General features: G+C 41.9%; 2 protein-coding genes across 5 annotated transcripts in view; one reads left to right on the top strand and one right to left on the bottom strand.

Annotated features, from left to right (window-relative positions):
• The window catches only part of LOC6031627 (transcriptional activator cubitus interruptus), a 71710-nt gene extending 64564 nt beyond the window's left edge, over positions 1 to 7146 (top strand). The window contains 7 exon segments of the mRNA XM_038256789.1: positions 2376 to 2848; positions 2909 to 3514; positions 3576 to 3740; positions 3802 to 3945; positions 3948 to 4211; positions 4278 to 6103; positions 6105 to 7146. Of these exon segments, the coding sequence (XP_038112717.1) occupies positions 2376 to 2848; positions 2909 to 3514; positions 3576 to 3740; positions 3802 to 3945; positions 3948 to 4211; positions 4278 to 6103; positions 6105 to 6420 (3794 nt within the window). The 3' untranslated portion in view covers positions 6421 to 7146.
• Positions 191 to 20668, bottom strand: part of LOC6031626 (sodium-independent sulfate anion transporter) — a 31333-nt gene continuing 10855 nt past the window's right edge. The window contains exons 1-4 of one of the 4 annotated variants that reach the window (XM_038256992.1): positions 19394 to 20402; positions 14788 to 15579; positions 13751 to 14729; positions 191 to 220 (exon numbers count right to left, since the gene is read on the bottom strand). In XM_038256992.1, the coding sequence (XP_038112920.1) occupies positions 13762 to 14729; positions 14788 to 15579; positions 19394 to 19502 (1869 nt within the window). In that variant the 5' untranslated portion in view covers positions 19503 to 20402 and the 3' untranslated portion in view covers positions 191 to 220; positions 13751 to 13761. Of the gene's footprint in view, positions 221 to 13528; positions 14730 to 14787; positions 15580 to 19393; positions 20403 to 20668 lie in introns of those variants that run through there. The other 3 variants (XM_038256941.1, XM_001842324.2, XM_038257043.1) reach the window with 3 other exon arrangements.

Below are 20668 nucleotides of genomic sequence, written 5' to 3'. Positions count from 1 at the left end.
CGAGTCGGCGTAAAACCTAATTTAGGTTACTGTCCAAAAAGATGAATATGTCCATGAGTCTATATTTTTGAATTCAATTGAACAAACCTCGCTTAAGATTTTCCAAACTTTATGATTATTGAAGGCATGTGTGAATTTTAAAGAGATTGGAGACAACCTTGAACGTCTTACAATACAATTTAAAAAAGAATTTTATTACTTACCATTGAAATGCAAAACCCTGAAAACAGAAGAAAACAAATATTAGTAAACGCAAGCTAATTTGGAATATTGCGCACACAAAATTTATCTTTTCTGAAACAATCCGCGGAATGAAGGCCCCAACTCCACTCCCTCAGATTTTATCGACTTTTTACGACGGCTGCCTCATCGACCTCGCTCGCAGACCGCCTCCACCGACTAGATTCTCAAAAAAGTTCGAAAAACAATCAAGCGAAACCCATTTAAAAACACTTGAATTTTTCCCTGTAAGTGACTTGAATGAAAACTGTCTAATTATCCCAAAATCGAACCCGTCGATCATTCTTGCGAAAGAAGACGGTGTGGCTCGCACCTAATCAAGCAAACGGTTGTTTTGACAATTCAACCTGACTTGACATTTGTGCGTTCGCAAGCGCTTGGTATGTGCTCGTAAACAAACAATAAATCACGCACGTGTGCACCGATCGCTCGGACTACTGGGCGGATTCCGTTCCGATGGATTTCCCTTCCTATTCCAAAAACGAACCTCCCGTCTATTGGCAGTGCGCTGGCGGTTGGGTGCGTGTATGGCAAGCAAATGGGCCACATTAGACTCTATAAATAAGGCAAGTTGTGGCAAGTCAACTTGTACAGAAGAAGAAGTTGGGAGCGTCCATTCAGAACGCGTAGGAAAACAGATGATGATGAAGACAACTTCCGTTGGACATAAAACAAAAAATATATAGTTGAATGGAGAGAAATATGTGCGAGTTGGGCAAGTTGGATTCCCCGGAGGAGGAAGATGCTCCGGGAAGGAAGCTCAACTATGATGTATGGCTCGCAAACTAATAAAGCAGGTTAAAGAGCTGAGGTTAACTAGTTAGGGAGCGTTCTTTTATTACGTAACGCGAAAAATCGGACTTTTAGACCCCCTCCCCCCCCCCCTCGTAACAAAATTTCCATACAAATTTTAAAAATTTTGTATAGAGCGTAACGCGGCCTCCGACCCCCCCCTCCCCCCCTACTGCGTTACGTAATAAAAGAACGCTCCCTTATTGACAGATTTGTGTTTGTTGATTTGAATCATAAAGTTAAAGCGATCTGTCAAATCGGCACCGTTTGGTCGCTGAGGCACGCTCAACAATTTCTAATGCGATCACGTCTAATCAACGATTCCGCGAATAACTTCAGGTGACAGTGCGGCCAAGATTGATGTCACGGCCCCCCTTCTCCCCGTCAGCAAATGGCTTCATTTTCACTTCAATTTAGGCAACTTTTCGCGCCTGTCCAGCTTAATGCGCACTCGGCTTAGATTATTTATAACTCCGTCGCGGTTCTAAATCCGGGTCCCCCCCTGCGTTGTCCAAAAAGGCAGGAGGAGGCCCACCGTGACATGAAATATAGATGTCACTCATTTGTTCGCGGCTTGCGCGGAAGACACCAATTTTTATTGGCACTTTGCTCGAGGCACCGTCCCCTTCCCCGCCCCTTCGTCTGCTGGCCAATTAATTCACGCGCAAAGAGTGAGTCACGCGGCGGCTTGAACGTTTCGCGAGATTGACCAAATCGCATTATAAACGCAGTCATAAACTCGTAAATTAAGTTTATGTGTTTATACGTGGTCCGATAGTGCGGACTGCAGCAGCATAGCTTGTGCAGAAAGATGTGTGCCTTGGAGTGTGTATTAATCAAGGTCTTACATGACTGCGATTTGAACGTGACAGCTCACGGCGGCACTGCTCGGTCCAACCTTTCGTCAAGAGGCCCAAGACAGCACCTCCTCCTTGGAACCTTGGAGCAGTAAAAACACACCATTATTAATATTTTTGTCACTTTTGGCAAGATCATTATCTGCGAGCTTCCCCACTTGAACGAAGAAGCTCAGCTGACCGCGACCCGCTCTAATCAAGTATGGGACTGTCATCGCGACTCGATCGTAACGACCCATTGGCGCCATCTCTTGGCGTACGTGTTTTGAAATTTCTTCAAAGCAGTAGAACATATTTGTGTCGGTTTATTACGCATTTGGGTTCAAGTTTAATCAATTTTAAATAAATCATCTTTGCGACAAAGTTGACGCGGTAGGGCTGGCCAGTTTGACATTTATGGCGTGTTACCTCAACGACCAAACTCCAAAACGTTTCAAATGTCTAAGCCTCATCGACAAAACACAACTGACCCTTTACCCCTTCCAGGACTCGGTCTCACCTCGGAGTACCTTAACGCACGTAACGCCATCGCTGACCTGCACCCGGCCGCCAGCTCGCTGGCCAGTGCCGACTTTCACTTCAGCATCGATGCCGCGAGCCGGCTCAACAGTCCCCGGCCCGGAAGCATACGAGCCAGCGTGAGCCGCAAGCGGGCCCTCTCCTCGTCGCCATACTCGGACTCGTTCGACATCAGCTCCATGATTCGGTACTCGCCGAACTCGTTGGCCTCGCTGGTGAACGCGTCCCGTAGCAGCAGTACCAGCGGCTCGTACGGACATCTGTCGGCTAGTGCGCTGGGACCGGCGCTAGGAGTTCATGCGGCCATGCCTCCACATCTGCAGCACTTGCTGCGGAGTAGTGGCTTCCTGCCGGGTCTACCCGGACATCACCCGCCAACGGCCAGCATGTTCTCGTTGCACCATCCGCTGCACCCGGGACACTCGTTGACCAAGCCGCAGGTAAGAAGCTTCTTCAGTGGAACTCCCAATCAGCACTAACGTCGAACTCCCCATTTCCAGCAAATCACCGATCTCTCTAGCAAGAAGCAGGAACAACCGACCTCCTCGTCCAACCAGGTGACGCGGCAAGAGGCGGACAGTGCCAGCAATGCTCAGCAGAAGAAGTCCCGCGTCAAACGTGAACCAACCCAGCACGTCCCAATGCACAAGGGAAGTCCTCCGGCTATGGTCACCTCAAACCATCAGCTAAGCCCGACGTCAACGCAAAACGGCATGACCAACGGCACGGGAACCTCAACGACGGCAGCTTCCTCCACAACCTACCACAACGGAACGCACCACGGGCTCAACCTCAGCCCAATGCACACCATGGAGAGCAACGGACTCGGCGGTGGCTGTGGATCGAAGGTCGTCGACTCTACAGACCCGAAAGACGAACCGGGCGACTTTATCGAAACCAACTGCCACTGGCGGGACTGCTCCCTCGAGTTCAACACCCAGGACGAGCTGGTCAAGCACATCAACAACGACCACATCCACGCCAACAAAAAGTCCTTCGTGTGCCGCTGGGAGGAATGCTCCCGGGACGAGAAACCGTTCAAAGCGCAGTACATGCTGGTGGTACACATGCGACGGCACACGGGCGAAAAGCCGCACAAGTGCACGGTAAGGATGACCTTGTAACCCAATTTAAACAAACAATTTCTAACCTCGACCCCTTTTTCAGTTTGAAGGTTGCTGCAAGGCGTACTCCCGGCTGGAGAACCTCAAAACCCATCTGCGATCGCACACCGGCGAAAAGCCGTACACCTGCGAGTACCCGGGGTGTAGCAAGGCGTTCAGCAACGCGTCCGACCGGGCCAAACACCAGAACCGCACCCACAGCAACGAGGTAAGGACTTGTCTCAACCGCCTCACCGACCAAACGCTAACCGAAAAGCAAATTCTTTCAGAAACCCTACGTCTGCAAAGCCCCCGGCTGTACCAAGCGCTACACCGATCCGAGTTCGCTGCGCAAGCACGTCAAGACGGTGCACGGAGCGGACTTTTACGCGAACAAGAAGCACAAGGGCAACGGGCACCACCACGGCGAGGAGACGACGGCGAGGGCTCGAACCACATGTTCGACGGAAGCCCCCGGTCGGAGGACATGCAGAGCGGCAAGACGACGAGCATGAGCAGTCCGAGCATCAAGTCGGAGTCGGACGCGCACTCGCCGGGTCAACCGCCGATCAGCAGTCCGATGTCGATCTCGGCGCTCACTGCTGGGCTGGTGGACGATTACGACGGCGGCAGCATGCAGCTGGGCAGTCTCGGGGCCATTGACGATCCGGCGTGGCCGTACGCGGACGAGGATTTGGAGGTGAGTTTGAGCGTTGATCTGCTGATGGATACAGCTTGTCTAACCAATTGGTTTCTTCAATTTCAGGTCGCCGATCTGCCCTACGTTCTGCGGGAAATGGTTGACCTCGGTGGTCCGACCGCAGCGACGGCTGGTGCTCGCACTACCGGAGGTCCTCGGAATCGGTTCAAGAACCGCATCAACAACAAGGGCTCTCTGATGAGCAATCCGCTGTCCAACATCCCGGAGATCAACAGCCAGCGCCACTTTGGGCTTGTCGAGCTGAACCGGCGAATTACCGATCTCAAGATGGAACCGGGCACGACTCCGCCACCGCAGCCATCGCCCCTCGCCAAGAACAACTGCCAGACGACGGATTTGGGTGGGTTGCGCCCTCCGCCGCCGCCGTCGTGCAACACCAACACGATGATGACGAACGCGTACCTGAACCCGGCCCAGCTACGGCGGGATAGCAACAACAGCACCACGAGCAGTTCGTATTACAGCATGCGCTCGGCCGACATCAGCCGGCGAAGTAGCCAAGCGTCGCAGCAGAGCTCGATCTCGACGATGCGCCCAAGCAGCTACTACAACTCGTCGTTCTACGATCCGATCTCACCGGGAAGCTCGCGGCGGTCCAGTTCCATGTCTACAGCAACGAACGGAGGCCAGAGTTTGCCGCCGCCACCATCCTCGCATCTGATCTCAACGCATTTGCAGCGGTTCAACCAGAGTTCCATGAGTCTCCAGCAACACCCCGGTGCGGGAGCTTCCCGGCACTCGATCCCGAACAACATGAGCGGTGGAAGTTACTACCAGCAACAGCAGCAGATGCTTGGCCAGGTTGATCGAAGGTTGTCGGAACCGGTCACCGGAAATCACCACCAGCACGGAGCCGGATCACACTTTGGTGCTTACGGGTCAGGACCAGTGCGGTCAAACTCGGCCGTTCTCAAGACCAGCACCGTTACGTCGGGTGCAGCTGCGGCCGCAGCGACCCAGAAAGTACCCTCACCACCAGCCAGCAAGTTCCACCCCAACCAGGAAGTCGTGTTGGACGAAGTCGAGGAAGGTGAGATGGTCGAAAACAAGCTGGTCATTCCGGATGAGATGCTGCAGTACCTTAACCAGGTCGCCGGAGGTCAGGACGCTCAGGCTCCGACTGTTCCTCAGGGTATGTCGACGCCCAACTCGGAGAAGTCTCCACCAGGACCCGCGTCTCAGCAGCAACCCGCGTCCTTCACCCAACCCCAGTCCAACCTGAACAACGTTCTGATGAGTCCCCAGTCCCAGTACAGCAACGACGACTGCAGCCTGATGAGCAACGTAATGTCCCCGCAAACCCCACAACACCAGGTCATGTCTCCCATGATGCCAGAGGGATCCAGCGTTGCTCCGTTGACACCGTCAAGCTACCAGCCATCCCAACAACCCACTCCCGTACAGTGCCAGGTCCAGCAGAACTTTGTCAACCGACAAAACTTCTCCAACGGTGCCGCCACCTTCCCGCAGCAACCTCCAGCCCTGCGACAGATCGCCTGCTCCAACCTGATCGGCTACTTCCACCGAACGGACCAGAGCGCTCACCACTGCTGCCTGGCCATGCTGATGCAGGGTTCGCTCCACATCAACCAACCCTCGGGCAGCGCCGCAGCCGGCCCAAGCAACCCCCAACAGTACAAAAATCCCTTCAGCGTCAACTTCAACTCAACTGCACCGTCCGCAAATCCCGTGGACGTCGAAATCCAGTGCGGAGACATCAGCCAGTCGCAAATGTCCCCGGTCGTGGCCAATCTGGCCGCCGCTGCCAGCCCTCGCCAACCCCAACCACAACCACCCCCAAAACCCATGGAAAGCAGTCTACAAACTCCGCCACTGCCCTCAACTCCCACCGGGTTCGGAGAACCGTTGTCGCCCAATCGCTCCCGCCCCGGTAGCGCCAGCGACCGCCAACGGCACCACCACCACCCAGTCCACGATGGGCTCGGACACGTACCAGCGCACCCTCGAGTACGTCCAAAACTGCCAGAACTGGGTCGAGTCGGCTGCGGACATGGTCAGCAGTAGCACCCATCCGAGGGCTCCCGGAGCAGCCGCCGCTGCCACCGGTACCAACCCAGCTGCCGCGGCCACCGTCCCGCCGGCCACGTCCAACCTGGTCATCAACGACATGAGCACCTCACTCAGCTCGTACTTTGAGGAGGATCGCTACCTGCAGATGATCCAGTAGTTTCCTGTTTCTTTGTTTTGTTTTGTAAACTCAGTTCTTCCAAAAATCCTCTGCCTGAGGTCTAAGGTCTCATTGATTGGGATTTATTATTTTTGTTTGCGTGTTATATTTCTGCAAGGGTTGTTAACAACGAAACGTAGTGATAGAGATTTTTAGCGACCACCCTAGTGGTGGATGAACGCAGTTTTTTTAATAAGAAATAATTTCCTCAGTGATTGTGAATGCAGAGAACGTTACGATTTCATTCAGTGTGTGCATGTAAAGAGTGTGTAGAAAAATTGACTAGCTTCTAAGTTGAACAATTTACATCGATTTGGTGTAGACATTTACTAGAATTAAATCGCATAGCATTTCCTAGCGCGTTAAGATAAATAATTGTAAAAGTAAAGACGACAGATTTCTTCCATTTTTTTCCTGCTAAGTTTTATGTTCAGACTGTACGAAATATGTTTAGACTATATTTTTTCTTTTCTATATTATACGCACTTCGGTAAGTGACTTTAAATAAACAAAATAAACGCGATAATTTAGAAAACACAGAGAGTCTCGACTTGTAGTGTGTAAGCGGTAATAAATGATTAAAATACATTTTAAGCCAACTGTAAAGCAATTTTGTTCTCGTACGTTTTTTGTGCTACTAGATTGTATATAAACGACCCCAATTAGTAGGCTTTAATGAGATTTAAGACAGATCGACGAATATAATAAAGGTTAAATCGAAATAAACGTAAAAGTTTTTTACTAATTCTATCCAAACTTTCCCTATACTCAACAATTACGCTACTCCGAATCTCCGCTGCTTCGAACGTATTCAGCAAGGTTGTCATTCGATAAAATTATCGTAGATAATATTATCGTCTAGCGATAACGTTAATGGTTATCGAAAAATGAACTTCTTAATTTGACCTCATAGACCCACCTTCACGTATGCATATCGACTCAGAATCGAATTCTGAGCAAATGTCTGTGTGAGTGTGTAGGGATGTTGTTCTGTACACCAAAAATATGCACTCGATTATCTCAGTACTAGCTGAACCGATTCAAACCGTTTTGGGCTCATTCAATTCGTCTTGGGGTCCCATTAGTTTCTATTGAAAATTAAAATGTTTAGAAAAGTACTTCGAAAGTTATACAAAATATTTTTTTAACAAAAGTCCGTAAGAATGTAAAAGGGTGTTTTTGAAAAAAAAACATTCTTAGAAAGGAATTTCAAATTCAAATTTCATAATTAAAAAAACTACCATCCATAAACCACGTGGACACTTCTTTGAAATCTGTACCATCTCTGATTTTTTATTGTCGGGCTTAAGTATCACCCATAAACTACTCTAAAATTATTTTCCGTTTCTTTCAAAGATACACGCCGCGCGGCATTTCAGAATGTGCCATAAACAGTGTTGCCAGCGATTTCTGCACTTTTAGTGCAATACAAAAACATACCTGACAACAATGGCAAGCGATTCGAAGAGGAATATAAACAAAAACAAAACGCGCAGTATGGGATTTGACGGCGCGCATTTGCCGAAAGTGCGGCGCGTCGTTTCGAGGCTGGTTTGACGCGTGTCTTTTACGGGAATACGCGCAATATTTAGAATTTTAAATCCAAAATGACGATGGTAACATATTGAAAAAATGCATTTTTTTTCAATTCTAAAGGCAATCCAATATTCAAATTTGACTAAATTGGAGTAGTAGAACTCGAATTTGATGATGAAAATAAGAAAATAAAAACATATGTTTTTTTTTTATTTTGGTCATGATTAGAGCGTCCAATTTCCCGGGGTTACAAAATTCCCGGGAAACGGGAAATTTTCAACAAATTTCCCGGGAAATCCCGGGAATTCCCGGGAAATTTGAAATTTAACGAAAATTATTCTAATCCTGTTTCTGATTAATCTTTTGCAAAGAAATTGTATAGAACAGCAACTTTAATGGTCAAAATGAGTGTGAGGATCAATTAATGGCTTGACTGCTTGTTAAAAATCATGCAACTTTGAGAAAATATATAAACTTTCTAATTATTAAATCTTTCAAATCGTCCCAAATGATAGAAAATATTATTAGTATTTTTGTTGAGAAGGATTTATTTAAATCAAAGTGTTTGGATAGTGAAAATCTATGCTCCACAACCATAAAATTGCTTTTAAATTTGTCTCTTGTTAAAAAAAACAACAAATTCAAGTTGTGAATAGATAAATAATCTTTGAATTTACCTTAAAAATCTGATTCCTATCGCTTTTTAACTTGAAACACTATTTCATGAAATCACAACTCAAAGTTTTCAAATATTTGGAGCGAGTTTTTGAAATATAGTTCCATTCTTTAGTAAATTTCATATGATACGAAAATTGTTTTTAAAGGTTTTACATGGTTTTATGATATGATTTTAGTTATATGGTGTTCAGTCTAATAAATTAATTAGATTAAAATAATTTTGAGTATTTAAAAGTGATTGAAATTCAACGATATTTTTTCATATATAACCCTCTTACGTCCTTGGTAGCTCACGTGCTTCATAAATTTATAACTTCAATCTGCAATTTCTTGAATACTTAGAAACGAATTCTTCTCACACAAACTTTTTTTTAAATTTTATTATATAAGTTCAATTTCCATTCCACATGTTCAAGGTAAAAAAAAAGTCAAGCAAATCTCAATGTTGATCTTGGTCAGAAGATGTAAATATCTTATTTTCACAAGATATTACAAAAAAAAACATTAAAAAAGGTTGTCAAAAATAAAATAGTTTATATTCATTCCATAACAGCGTAAGTTTTGTGGTCCAACATAAAAGCAAACAATATTCCTAGTGATGAATGCTTAAGAAATAAATATTATCTGAATTAAACCTTGACATGAAATTTACAGACAAGCTGATTAGTTCAATTTGAACAGTAGATGGAAATAAATAAAATCAAATCAGGTCTCCAATTATTATTTTTTGTTTAATTTCAAAACATTGGTGCCAAAAAGGTAGGAAAATGTAAACTACTGCTTGTATTTCGGGAATTCCCGGGAAATTTACAAATTTCCCGGGAAACGGGAAATATTTTTTTCCGGGAAATCCCGGGAATTCCCGGGAAATTTTTTCCCGGGACGGGAAATTGGACGCTCTAGTCATGATTTGATTATTCGAAGTCCAAACCTTCGGATAATCGAAATTTCGGATAATCGAGTCTGGACTGTATGAGTTAAACTCAAATTTTCAAAATTTTCAAATTAGATATCAAATGAAGCGAAATTTTGCATGCATTTGCACTTTATCAGTTTTTTTGAAAATACTATTTAAATTTTCACAAAACAACAGATTTTATTTTAAATACTTTTTTTAATTTGTAATATGAATATGAATCAAACGAAGCGGGATTTTGTATGTTTTTTTACTTCATTTGAGGTTTTTGTTTGTTAAAAACTTTAATTTTCACAAAATACCAAGCAAAATACAGTATTTTTTCGAAAATACTCAAATTTTCAAAATTTGCAATATGGGTATCAAACGAAGCAAAATTGTGTATTCTTTTTCACCTTATCAAAGTTTTTTTTTTGGAAAATACTAAAATTTTCACAAAATACATTCCAGACTCGATTATCCGAAGTTTGACTTCCCGAAAGTTTTTACGGGACTTCGGATAAGGCCGAAGCAAATATTTAAAAAAGTTTTTGTCCCTCGGCCCTGGCCGAGGTCAAGGGGGGGGGGGCAAAAAAATAAAAAAATATAAAAATTTAAACAACAAGCCATAGTCTTCACATTTAAATGAAAAAAGTGTTTTAAAATGCATTTTACACTAGTTCAGTTGTTTTGCAATCATTAGTTTTCAAAAAACAAAAATTATATCGAAAAAAAAAGATTTTGCACCGAAAATTTTCAAAAAATCTTAAGATTTTTTAATAAACCCAAACATGCTAAAATGATTTTAAACGCAGAAGAATGTACTTTAATTTGATTTCAGCTGGTTGCACTTGAATTTCCATTGAAATTTTGAAGTTTATCGTAAAAATATTTTTTTCCCTGATTTTTCGGGCCAATTTTGAAGGGGGTGTGACAAAAACTTTTAAAAATATTTGTACCAGCCTAATCGAATCACGAATAAAAAATATGTTTATTTGTATTATTTTATTTTCTAACTTTTAATATCAAATTCGAGTTCAGCGAGCCTATTTTAGACAAATTTGAATGGTTGATTGTCCATTAAAATTAAATTATTAAATTATCTTATATAAAATTATTTAAAAAAAATGCATTCTTTTCAATATTTCATCATCGCCATTTTGGCTGCCATCTTAGATTCAAACATTCTAAATCACCTTAGAGTAGTTTTGGGGGTCATACATAAGCTCAACAATCAAAAATAAGACAACGAAAAAAAAAATCTTGATTCGATTAACCGAAGTGAAATTTTTAAAAGTCCTTTGGATAATCAAGTCTGGACTGTATCGTATTTTTTTTTGTTTCGAAAATACACGAATTTTCCCAGCCACAGAGTGATATTTAAATTTTAAATAACGCCTTCAAGTATGTAACAAGTTGCACGCAATTTAGTTTTCTGTTTTCTGAGCTTCAATATCCGTCGAATAAAAAAAATGGGTTTGGATTTTCTCTATGTTTACCGAATCCTAGCTAAACAGGTGTCTTTGAAATCACCATGAAAAAAGAGTATTTTATGACAAACATCCCTTCCAGTTTTCACTGGCTGGTGAAGAGGTTCTCGTCCAAATGTGTCTAATTGTGAGTTTCTGGTAGGAAATAAAACTTCCTACAATTTTGTTGAAGAGTGCAAAAGATCCGAGTTGGTGCTGATAAGTTTAGAGCAATGAAATTAAAAGAAATTGCGTAATAATTTTAAGAGATAATAATAGTATAATAGTTTTCAAAAAGCCGTAAGAGCCATTGGTAAACAAAGTCTTTTTTGCATCGGTACTCCATCTACTTACGAAAAACCAAAATCAAAAATGCTCGAGATTGTTCATCTACACTTCCTTCAAGTGCCCCAAACTTAAAATAAATTAAATTTAGTTTCATTTTCGAGAAAAACGAAAATTAGTGTCAGAGGTCGCGGTGGCTCTTACGGCTTTTTGAAAACTCACCCGAGTATTGTTCCTTTTAGGGTGGATTTTCATAACTCTTGAATTTTTGTTCTTTTTACCGGTTCAAATTGATTTTTCAACCATTATCACTGTTTTCTCGACAAAAAACTCAGAAATGTGCGTACTTTCGTTACTTATAGTGACTGAAATCAATTTTTCATCAATTCTTATTAAATTGTTAAAAAAAATCGCGTTTATAGAAAATATAAAAGAAAATATTTACATGAACGTGCTTGTTTGGACGAGAATGTGTACAGTAGTTGGGCATGTACGTCAGGAATTGTATTTGTATTTTATTTTTCAAAAAATATACCGAAGATACAACCTTTTTTGTATACATTGACTTAAATGATAAGGACCTTATTTTTCATTAAAACTAAAAACTAACAACTAATTGGAAGCTACACAATAGCGTGCTAACTCAATTTGGCCCAAAATAGATGTGCGACAAGATAGCACGATCACGACGATTTCGAAGCTTTTCTCGAGATCTTTTGAATCGACTACAAATTTTAACATTTTATGTTAAAAAAAAAATCAAGAATAATATTGAGTTCTGAATTTTACATTTTCGGAACACTTATTTTAGCGATGTAAACAAACTAAGGTTCTCCCAGAAGTACATATTTTCAAGCTCAAGTTCAAGCTCAACCATGGTTTTGTAAATGGTCTGAGCATTTGTATCTTAAACTCGCAGTGGAAGAAGTGATAACATTCCACAATTATGGAACAGGCTTTTGGCTGGCAGTATTTTGCTTTACTACAGTCGACTCTCTGGCTGTCGATCTTCTCGATATCAATAATTCTCCATCTTTCTGGAGTTTTGTTTTTTTTAAAGGTCCAATAATAGTAGTTTATGCAACAAGTTGCAAAAAGAGGATTTTTTCAGCACGAGTCGTACATTTATCCAACGAGGTTCACCGAGTTGGATAAATACGAAGAGTGCTGAAAAAATCAAGTTTTGCAACGAGTTCCATACAACATTTTTTGCAATTCCAAAAAACTCACACTGAGTGAAATTTTATGTCAAATTTTCATGTATTTTGTCAATAAATCGTTAAAATAAAAAAAAATGTTGAAAAGTGTTACTTTTTGAAACAAGTGCTGAAAAGTTCAACTTTTCAGCACCCATTTGAGTGCTTAAAAGTAGAACTTTTCAGCATTTATTTTGAAAAGTGTTGCTATTCGATTCTGTTATTTTTGGTACATAAAAGTAGGCTATTTCGTCGTTCAAGAATGACAGGAAAAGTAAGTAGTTTCACGACGGAATTGCAAAAACCAATTTTTTAGTTTTTGCTTTTTGGGTGTTTTTGAAACCGCCTTGAGTCAGCGGTATAAAAAAACACCCAAAAAGCAAAAACTGAAAATTTGGTTTATTGGACCTTTAAAAAAAACTCCAGCTTTTTACTCAGATCATTTCAACATGCACGAAGCAAAATGATCATCGTTCGGTCAAAAAGTTCATCGTTCGATCAAAACGTTCATCGTTTGTGCAAAACGAGAGTGAATTGAGAGAAAAATTGCCATTTCCGGTCTCTTTTCGCTCAATTCTCTCCCATTTATCATCGAATTCCTTCATTTCTTGACATTCGCGTCCTACTTCCTACTCCCTGATTCCTGTTTGTGTCATTTTGCATGCATTCGAGTTCATCGCTCATCAATTTGAGTTCATTGTAAGTGCTTGTTTGAAAACCTACCAATGAAATCTAGAATAAAATAAACATAAAATGCAGTCTGTTGTTGTAAAAGAACAACTTCAAAAGAAAAGTTGCCAAAGTGTTCCAAATTTGAGGGTTCCGAATATGTGGGATGAATGTACTTGAACGCTCAACAGTAGCCCTAAATCCTAGTCAATTCAGCTCAAATTATGGCCATCTTTTCAATTCTGTTTTCTCTTCCTAGACCCAAAAAGCGCCATAAACAAATGACGTATCATTTTCCCATTTAAAAAATCCAATCAGTTTATATGTCATTCCTGAACAAGGATTGTGATATTCTCAACCACAAACGGATAGTTTCGGCCTTGAATAAAAAGCACGTTTAATTTTGCCAATTGATGACTAGTATTCAAATGCTTCGCGATTTCATCCGATATGTTGCACAATCAACAGTAATTTTAAATCAAATGGTTACTCTATTCTACATCAGGAAGAAATCGTTTCATGTATCACTTTTGCGCTTGGATCGCTCTCTAAAATCGACTTAAATCTAAAACAAAATAAATTACCCGTTACCTGTTACTTACTTGCACTCTGCTCACGCCTCAATCCGATTGTCCAGCTGCTTCACCAGCTCATCCAGCGTCTCTCCCCGGTGGAACAGCGGAACAAACAGCTCCTGGTCGAGCCGGCAGGCCGTGTTCTGAACCGAGCGTTGCCAGTTCCAGAAAACCACCGAACGATCCTGCAGTCGCAGATCTTCCACGATACTGGCGAGGATCTTCGCGACCGTCGAGTCGATGTAGCTCACCGTCGATCCGTCGAGTACGACCAGCTGGACGTGGTGGCCGGACTTGGCGGATAGTTTGATCACGTGGTACTTGAGGTACTCGGCGGAGGAGTAAACCAGGGATTGGTCCGGGGTGACGATGAGGAGGTCGGAGTTGTGGACGCGCTGAATGCGGTGGTGGATTTTCGGGCGCGAGGTCAGGTACAGCACGAAGCACATGTTGACGCCGATTCCGACGAGCATTCCGTATTCGAGACCGAGTAGGAGGCAGGAGATCAGGGTGGCTAGGAACGGAATGATGTCGATCTTTTTGGTGCGCCAAATTTCGGCCGCCGCGTGGAATTCCACCATGAAGAACATGGCGGCAATGATGACCGCAGCGAGGACCGCCTTCGGAATGTAGTAAAAGGTACTGGCGAGTAGTCCGAGCGCTAGCAGAACCATCAGTCCGGTTGTGATTCCTCCGGCGGGTGTCCGCACTCCGCTGTTGTTGTTGACGGCTGACCGGGTGAAGGAACCCGTCACGGGCATGGAGGACACGAACGATCCGAGGATGTTGCAGATGCCGAGGGCAATCATCTCCTGGGTGGCGTCGATAGTTTTTCCTTTCGAGAAGGCTTTCGCAATGGCGATACTCTCGAGGATGGCAATCAGAGGCAGAGCGATGACGGACGATCCCAGCTCGGAGACCATCTCCGAAAATGAGTAGGTTTGGTTGTTGACAACCGTGGAAAAGGGCGGAGGTTGGAACGATGGCAAGCCGGAGGTGACGTTGCCTAAAAAAGGAAATGTTTGAGTTTATGAGCTTGTTTGGACTTGTAGCTATTAACTCACCCGTCAACAGAAACGGCGTTTCACCTCCCATGCTCAGCAGGTACGCCAGCACGGTTCCCCCGATGACAACGAGGGCGTTCCGGGACAGCGACAAGTACTTGCCAGCGGCCTTCCAGCGACCGGTCAAATTCTTGAGCTGCATCATCGCCAACAGAATCACAATCGTAGCGACGCCCAACACCGTGTCCCAGAGCCTGGTCAGGTGAATGTTGTGAAACACGTTTTCCCACGAGTCAAGGAACTCGTTCGACTGTCCCGGCAATCCTAGCAACGATTTCATCTGCCCACTGGCGATGGTGATGGCCGCGGCCGACGTGAATCCCGCCGTAACCGGCATCGAGATGAATTGTACGAGAAAGCCTAGGTTGAGCAGTCCCAAACCAAGCACGACACACCCCACCAAGAACGCCGACAGGATGGCAAATGCCGGCCCGAGGTTGGCCACGTGGACCTGCACCATCAGCGACATGATGGCCGTTGGTCCGATCGTGACGTCCTTACAGCTTCCGAACAAGGCGTACACGAAGCACCCCATGAAGGCCGAGTACAACCCGTACTGGGGCTCCAGCCCAGCCACAACAGCGTACGCAATGCCCTGCGGGATCACCGTAAGCCCAACGGTTAACCCGGCCACCAGATCTTCCACAAAGAACTGCCGCTCGTAGCTGGGCAACCACTGCAGAATCGGCAGCCGTTTCTTCACCATTTTTTCGCTGCAGCAACCGTTCCGGAAATTGGCGGCCATCAGCTGGCCTAGCTGGGGCATCTTCTCGGAGATGTCCTCTTCCGCATCTGAAAAGATAAGAAATGGACACAAAAAAAAACGACGACATCAATTACAGGTTTCCAAGCGTCAAGGTCAGAGACAACAGACTCCGCATTCCGGGCACGTGCTTTTGCACCGGTTTCGGCGTCGATAAGAAGGGTAATAATTATTCAGATCAAGTCCCGCAAGCCGTTGCAGCGGGACAAAGCGCGTGTTGGAGGCATTGTTCGGCATGACGCGAGCACGCCCCCGCGCACGCACGATAAAACGCCGGAACAACGTGGTGACTAATTGCAAAACTTAGGCTCTACGAAATCGGCCGATTTCGACTATTTTATTTTTTGTATTTTTTGATTTGGCTCAAACTTTGTGGGGGCCTTCCTTAGGACCAAATAAGCTATTTTGTGTCATTGGTTCACCCATACAAGTCTCCATACAATTTTGGCAGCTGTCCATACAAAAAATGGTATGTAAATATTCAAACAGCTGTAACCTTTGAGTGAATTTTCTGATCAATTTGGTGTCTTCGGCAAAGTTGTAGGTATTGTTGAGGACTTTTGAGAAAAAAATAGGTACACGGAAAAAAATTGCAGATTTTTTTATCAACTTTTTTTTCACTAAAACTCAATTTCCCAAAATAAATTTTATTTTTTTTCGAGATTTTTTTGATATGTTTTAGGGGACAAAAATCTGCAACTTTTGAGCCATTAAGAAACATGGTCAAAAAATCTGCCACCGAGTTATGATTTTTTGAAAAACAGTGATTTTTGGAAAAAAATCGAAGTTTCATGCAAAAACAAGTTTGACATTATTTTTTAATGCAAAAGTGAATTTGCAATCGAAAAGTACTTTACAGATTTTTTGATAAAGGGCTCCGTTTTCAAGATATAGCCACCGAAAGTTTGATTTTAGCGAAATATTTGCAATTTTTCAATTTTTGAAAATAGTGACCTATAAAATTGTCTAAGAGACATTGAAGATTGGACCTCGGGTTGCTGAGATAGAGCCGCTTTAAGAAAAAGAAACACGAAAATTGAAGTAATCTCATCAAAATAACCCACCATATTCTAATGACGATATCTCAGCAACTAATGGTCCTATTATCAATGTTAAAACATGAAACATACGTAAAATTTTCCGATCTTTTCGAAAAAAATATTTGGAAAAAAATTAAATCAAGACCAGCATTTTAAATGGGCGTAATATTCAATGTTTGGCCCTTTTAAAGTGTTAGTCTTGATTTAAAATTTTTCAAAGTATTTTTTTTGAAAAGATCGACAATTTTTACGAATGTTTCATCACTGAAAATCGAACCATTAGTTGCTGAGATATCGACATTGGAAAATGGTTGGTTGTTTAGGTGAGACTTTAAAAACTTCAATTTTCGTGTTTCTTTTTCTTAAAGCGGCTGTCAAATTTGTTTTTGCATGAAATTACGATTTTTTCCAAAAATCACTATTTTTACAAAAAAATTATAACTCGGCGGCAGATTTTTTGACCATACTTCTCTATAGCTCAAAAGTTGCGGGGTTTTGTCCCCTAAAACATATAAAAAATCTCGAAAATAAAAAAAATTATATTTTGGGAAATTGAATTCTTGTGAAAAAAGTTGATTAAAAAATCTGCAATTTTTTTTCTTGTGCCTATTTTTTTCTCAATAGTCCTCAACAATACCTACAACTTTGCCGAAGACACCCAATTGATCATAAAATTCACTCAAAAGCTACAGCTTTTTAAATATTTACGAGCCATTTTTGTATGGACAGCTGCCAAAATTGTATGGAGACTTATATGGATGAACGGAACCAATGACACAAAATAGCTTATTTGGTCATAGGAAGGCCCCACAGAGTTTGAGCCATATCAAAAATACAAATAATATCCATTTCCGGTTTTTTTCGCTCCTAAAGTTTAATTCAGATCTAGATTACCTCCTTGCCCTGATATACAGTGTAAACAATTACAATTACAATTTTGGTAGAGAATTGCTCATTTGCCATGAGAAATATTTTTTTATTCTCTTATTTTGAACACCAAATTCGGTTTCTGAGAGCCAACAAAATACTAAGAGTTAAGTCAACTCAAATGCTTAAAAAAGAACATAGGGGAAATATGCCCATTTTAAGTCTAATAAGCGGTCGTGTTTGAATGATGCTGGATAATCTGGATTGTTCCTTGAAATTCACTAAAACCAAGTACACCAACCTGTAGAGCAACTTTTGTGCACATTTCTGTTCATTTTCACTTTTATTGAAAGTTATGCTATTCCTTTTACAAGCATTTAAAAAAAAATATTTCAAAAATGCATTCTAATCAGTCGAGTGCATGGGGCCACGCCCATTTTTCTATTTTCAGCTTAGTTCTTTTTTTCTTCCAGAGCTCTTCTGAGTCTGCTTAGTGCTGCCAAAATTTACGAAATTTTAAGTGAACACTCACGAAAAGTAGCATTTATAGCGAAAGTTTCCTGGCAGCACTTACTCACTTCAACAGGCGTTGCACCAGCATGTTGGTGGTGTTGGTGACCACCCTTTGTTCTTTATTTGCCTTGGCTCCTCGCTCGGCTTCCTTCAGCCTTCGATTGGAATGGATATTCAAATTTCAAACGTCAGAAGACTTAGCGCGTTTGTTTTTTTGGTGGTGCTTGCTAAGTATTTCCATTTTTCGGGATTGTTTTTCAAGTGAGTGACTAAGTAATGGTCAAAAGAACATGTTGCCGGTAGTTGGAAGCAATTTTATATCTTAAGCGCTTTGAAATCGTTAGCGCAAGTGAAAAGCTATTGATGGCGACTTTCGTTAAGCAGTTAACCTCTGATCTTGCGTGTGGATGTGTGTGCCACCAAAATGATGAGAAATAGTCTCGCAAAATAGAAATTATGATCAAAAGTGCATTAAATTTGAACTTTTTGGCCAGTAAATGGCATAAATTTGCGTGCTTACTCGAGGCGGTGCTGTTGCTGGTAAGTTTATAGCCTAAATAGTATTTTTGGAGCTTTATCGACCATCAAACACTCCATATGACGAAGATAGGTGTTTGATTGGAAAGGGTATATTTCCCCTATTTGTTTGTAAATGAAAATAATGGGAAAACTTGCTTCACCTTTTTCATGGATAATTATTTAAAAGTATCGTAAATCGAGGTGACTTTGACAGGATGAAGTAGTTTTCAATATGTTTTGAAAAGTTTCAAAAGTTAAGCAAAAAAACAATAGGCTTTTTAAATACTCTTAGTGTCATGTTTTTCTCAGTGAAAATGAGTTCGAAACTGAAGTCCGCTTTCAGATTCTGCATTACACAACTCGACATTTTTTGAAATTGATTTCAGTAAACGCTTCAGATTCGTCAAGGTATGATAGATTTGGGCTCCCACGATAAAAAAAATTGTAAATTTCGGGTACAAATGGTATGAAACCATCTTAAGCAACCATTTATTGAAAATGTTATGATGAATTTTGTTCAAACTTACATACACCTTTTTGTTTAAATATCTTCGAATATATATAAATTTTATTAGAAGTTAATAAACTTAGTGAAAACAAAAATTTAAAAGTATTTTTTCTGTACAAACATTGAAGGAACCATTACTAATGATCAATTTTACTTTATACATTTAATAATTTTTTAGCACTGGAAAGTACAACTTTTATAAAAAAGTGTCCCCTTGGTTCATGCATTAAAATATGTTTGTATGCAGATTTTTGCTCCAAGAACTACTTTCGACCTCATGTCTTTCGACAATTTGTCACACATCCGGTTAAAACAGCTGACCCAAATCACCTCACGTGTCTCGATTCACCCCAGTTTGCGAATAGCTTAATAAATTTCATCTAACACATCTCTTACCATATTTCGAAAACGCTTCCGCACTCTTCTTCATCCCAGCTGGAGAAACCAACTCCGGTATCGTAACAACCGGGACCGTTGTCCGGCTGTCCGGCAAGCTCGGAGTCATCACTGCTTGGCTGTCCACGCACAACTATTGCACCTCCCCTGTCTAGTAACAACTGATGAAGAATGCGCTGACCGTGCTGCGTCCAGGGCAAACCCCTTTTGAAATAGATAAGCCACTTAGATTGGTGTTCAGACGGATTATCCCCCCGCGGTGAAGTGGCACAAGCAAATACGCGGAATAGCTCGCTGTTGCACTCGCGTGTTTACCGGATAGTTCTGGATTAAGACTGTATATTTACTTTGATAAGAGTGGGGTCAAATTCGATTTCAAATCAATTAAAAGAGTGGTGCGCATGACTTGCGCTAGACAGATGAGATGCCATTAAAAGCCATTTTATGAACATTTGAAACAATTTAACCTGCCCAGATTAGCTAAGTAGATTATAAACTATACTAACTCCAATTCAACACGTGGTGCGAAAACAGATCCCACGCGCGTCAGACACAAACAATGGCGAAACAATTTGCACTAAAACCCGATCGTTAAGCTGATAGTCGTTTTCCTGTACTTCTACACTGGTCAGACGCTCTGGGTGACGATTATCAGTTACAGCTCCATCTTCACCAGGAAACTTCCATTACCGGTCACTCGGTCGAACCACTACACCAAATGGTGACAGTAAACATTGTGGACTAATAAGTAGTCCAAACAGCGCTAAGTTAAGTTCGCACTTGATGAGTCAATAATCAGGCTCGGATGATGGCTCTGGGATCAGCAAAAGTTAATAATAATATTCCACCGAATTGTGGAGTGTGTCTTTGTGCTGGAGCAATATTTGCCCGCATTTAAAGCAAAAAACTGGTCTGAACATGTACAGGAATTTCCGAAATTGCATCATTTGCAATCACTCAATCAATATTATTTGAGTTGATGTTGGAAGATGTTGAAGATTACTTAGTGGTATTATAAAATTCAAAAGAATTTCTTTAGCAAATCTAATTACATTTGTTTAATTGTCTCTCCAATCTATCCTTTCCTCAAAACTCTGAAAATGTAAAATTGTGTTTAATGTTATTTATATTTGAACGAAACATTTTGAAATAACATGACATGTAGCCAAATATTATAATATTAGTGATTTATAAAATATATTTTAACTTTTTTCACGAAACATTTAAAAACCATGTATTTTTTTGGTGGAATCATAGTGTCAAAAGTTTGATTCA

This window comes from Culex quinquefasciatus, chromosome 1 (genome assembly GCF_015732765.1).
Source record: "Culex quinquefasciatus strain JHB chromosome 1, VPISU_Cqui_1.0_pri_paternal, whole genome shotgun sequence".
Classification (NCBI taxonomy): domain Eukaryota; kingdom Metazoa; phylum Arthropoda; class Insecta; order Diptera; family Culicidae; genus Culex; species Culex quinquefasciatus.
This window is presented reverse-complemented; position numbering and strand designations above follow the sequence as displayed.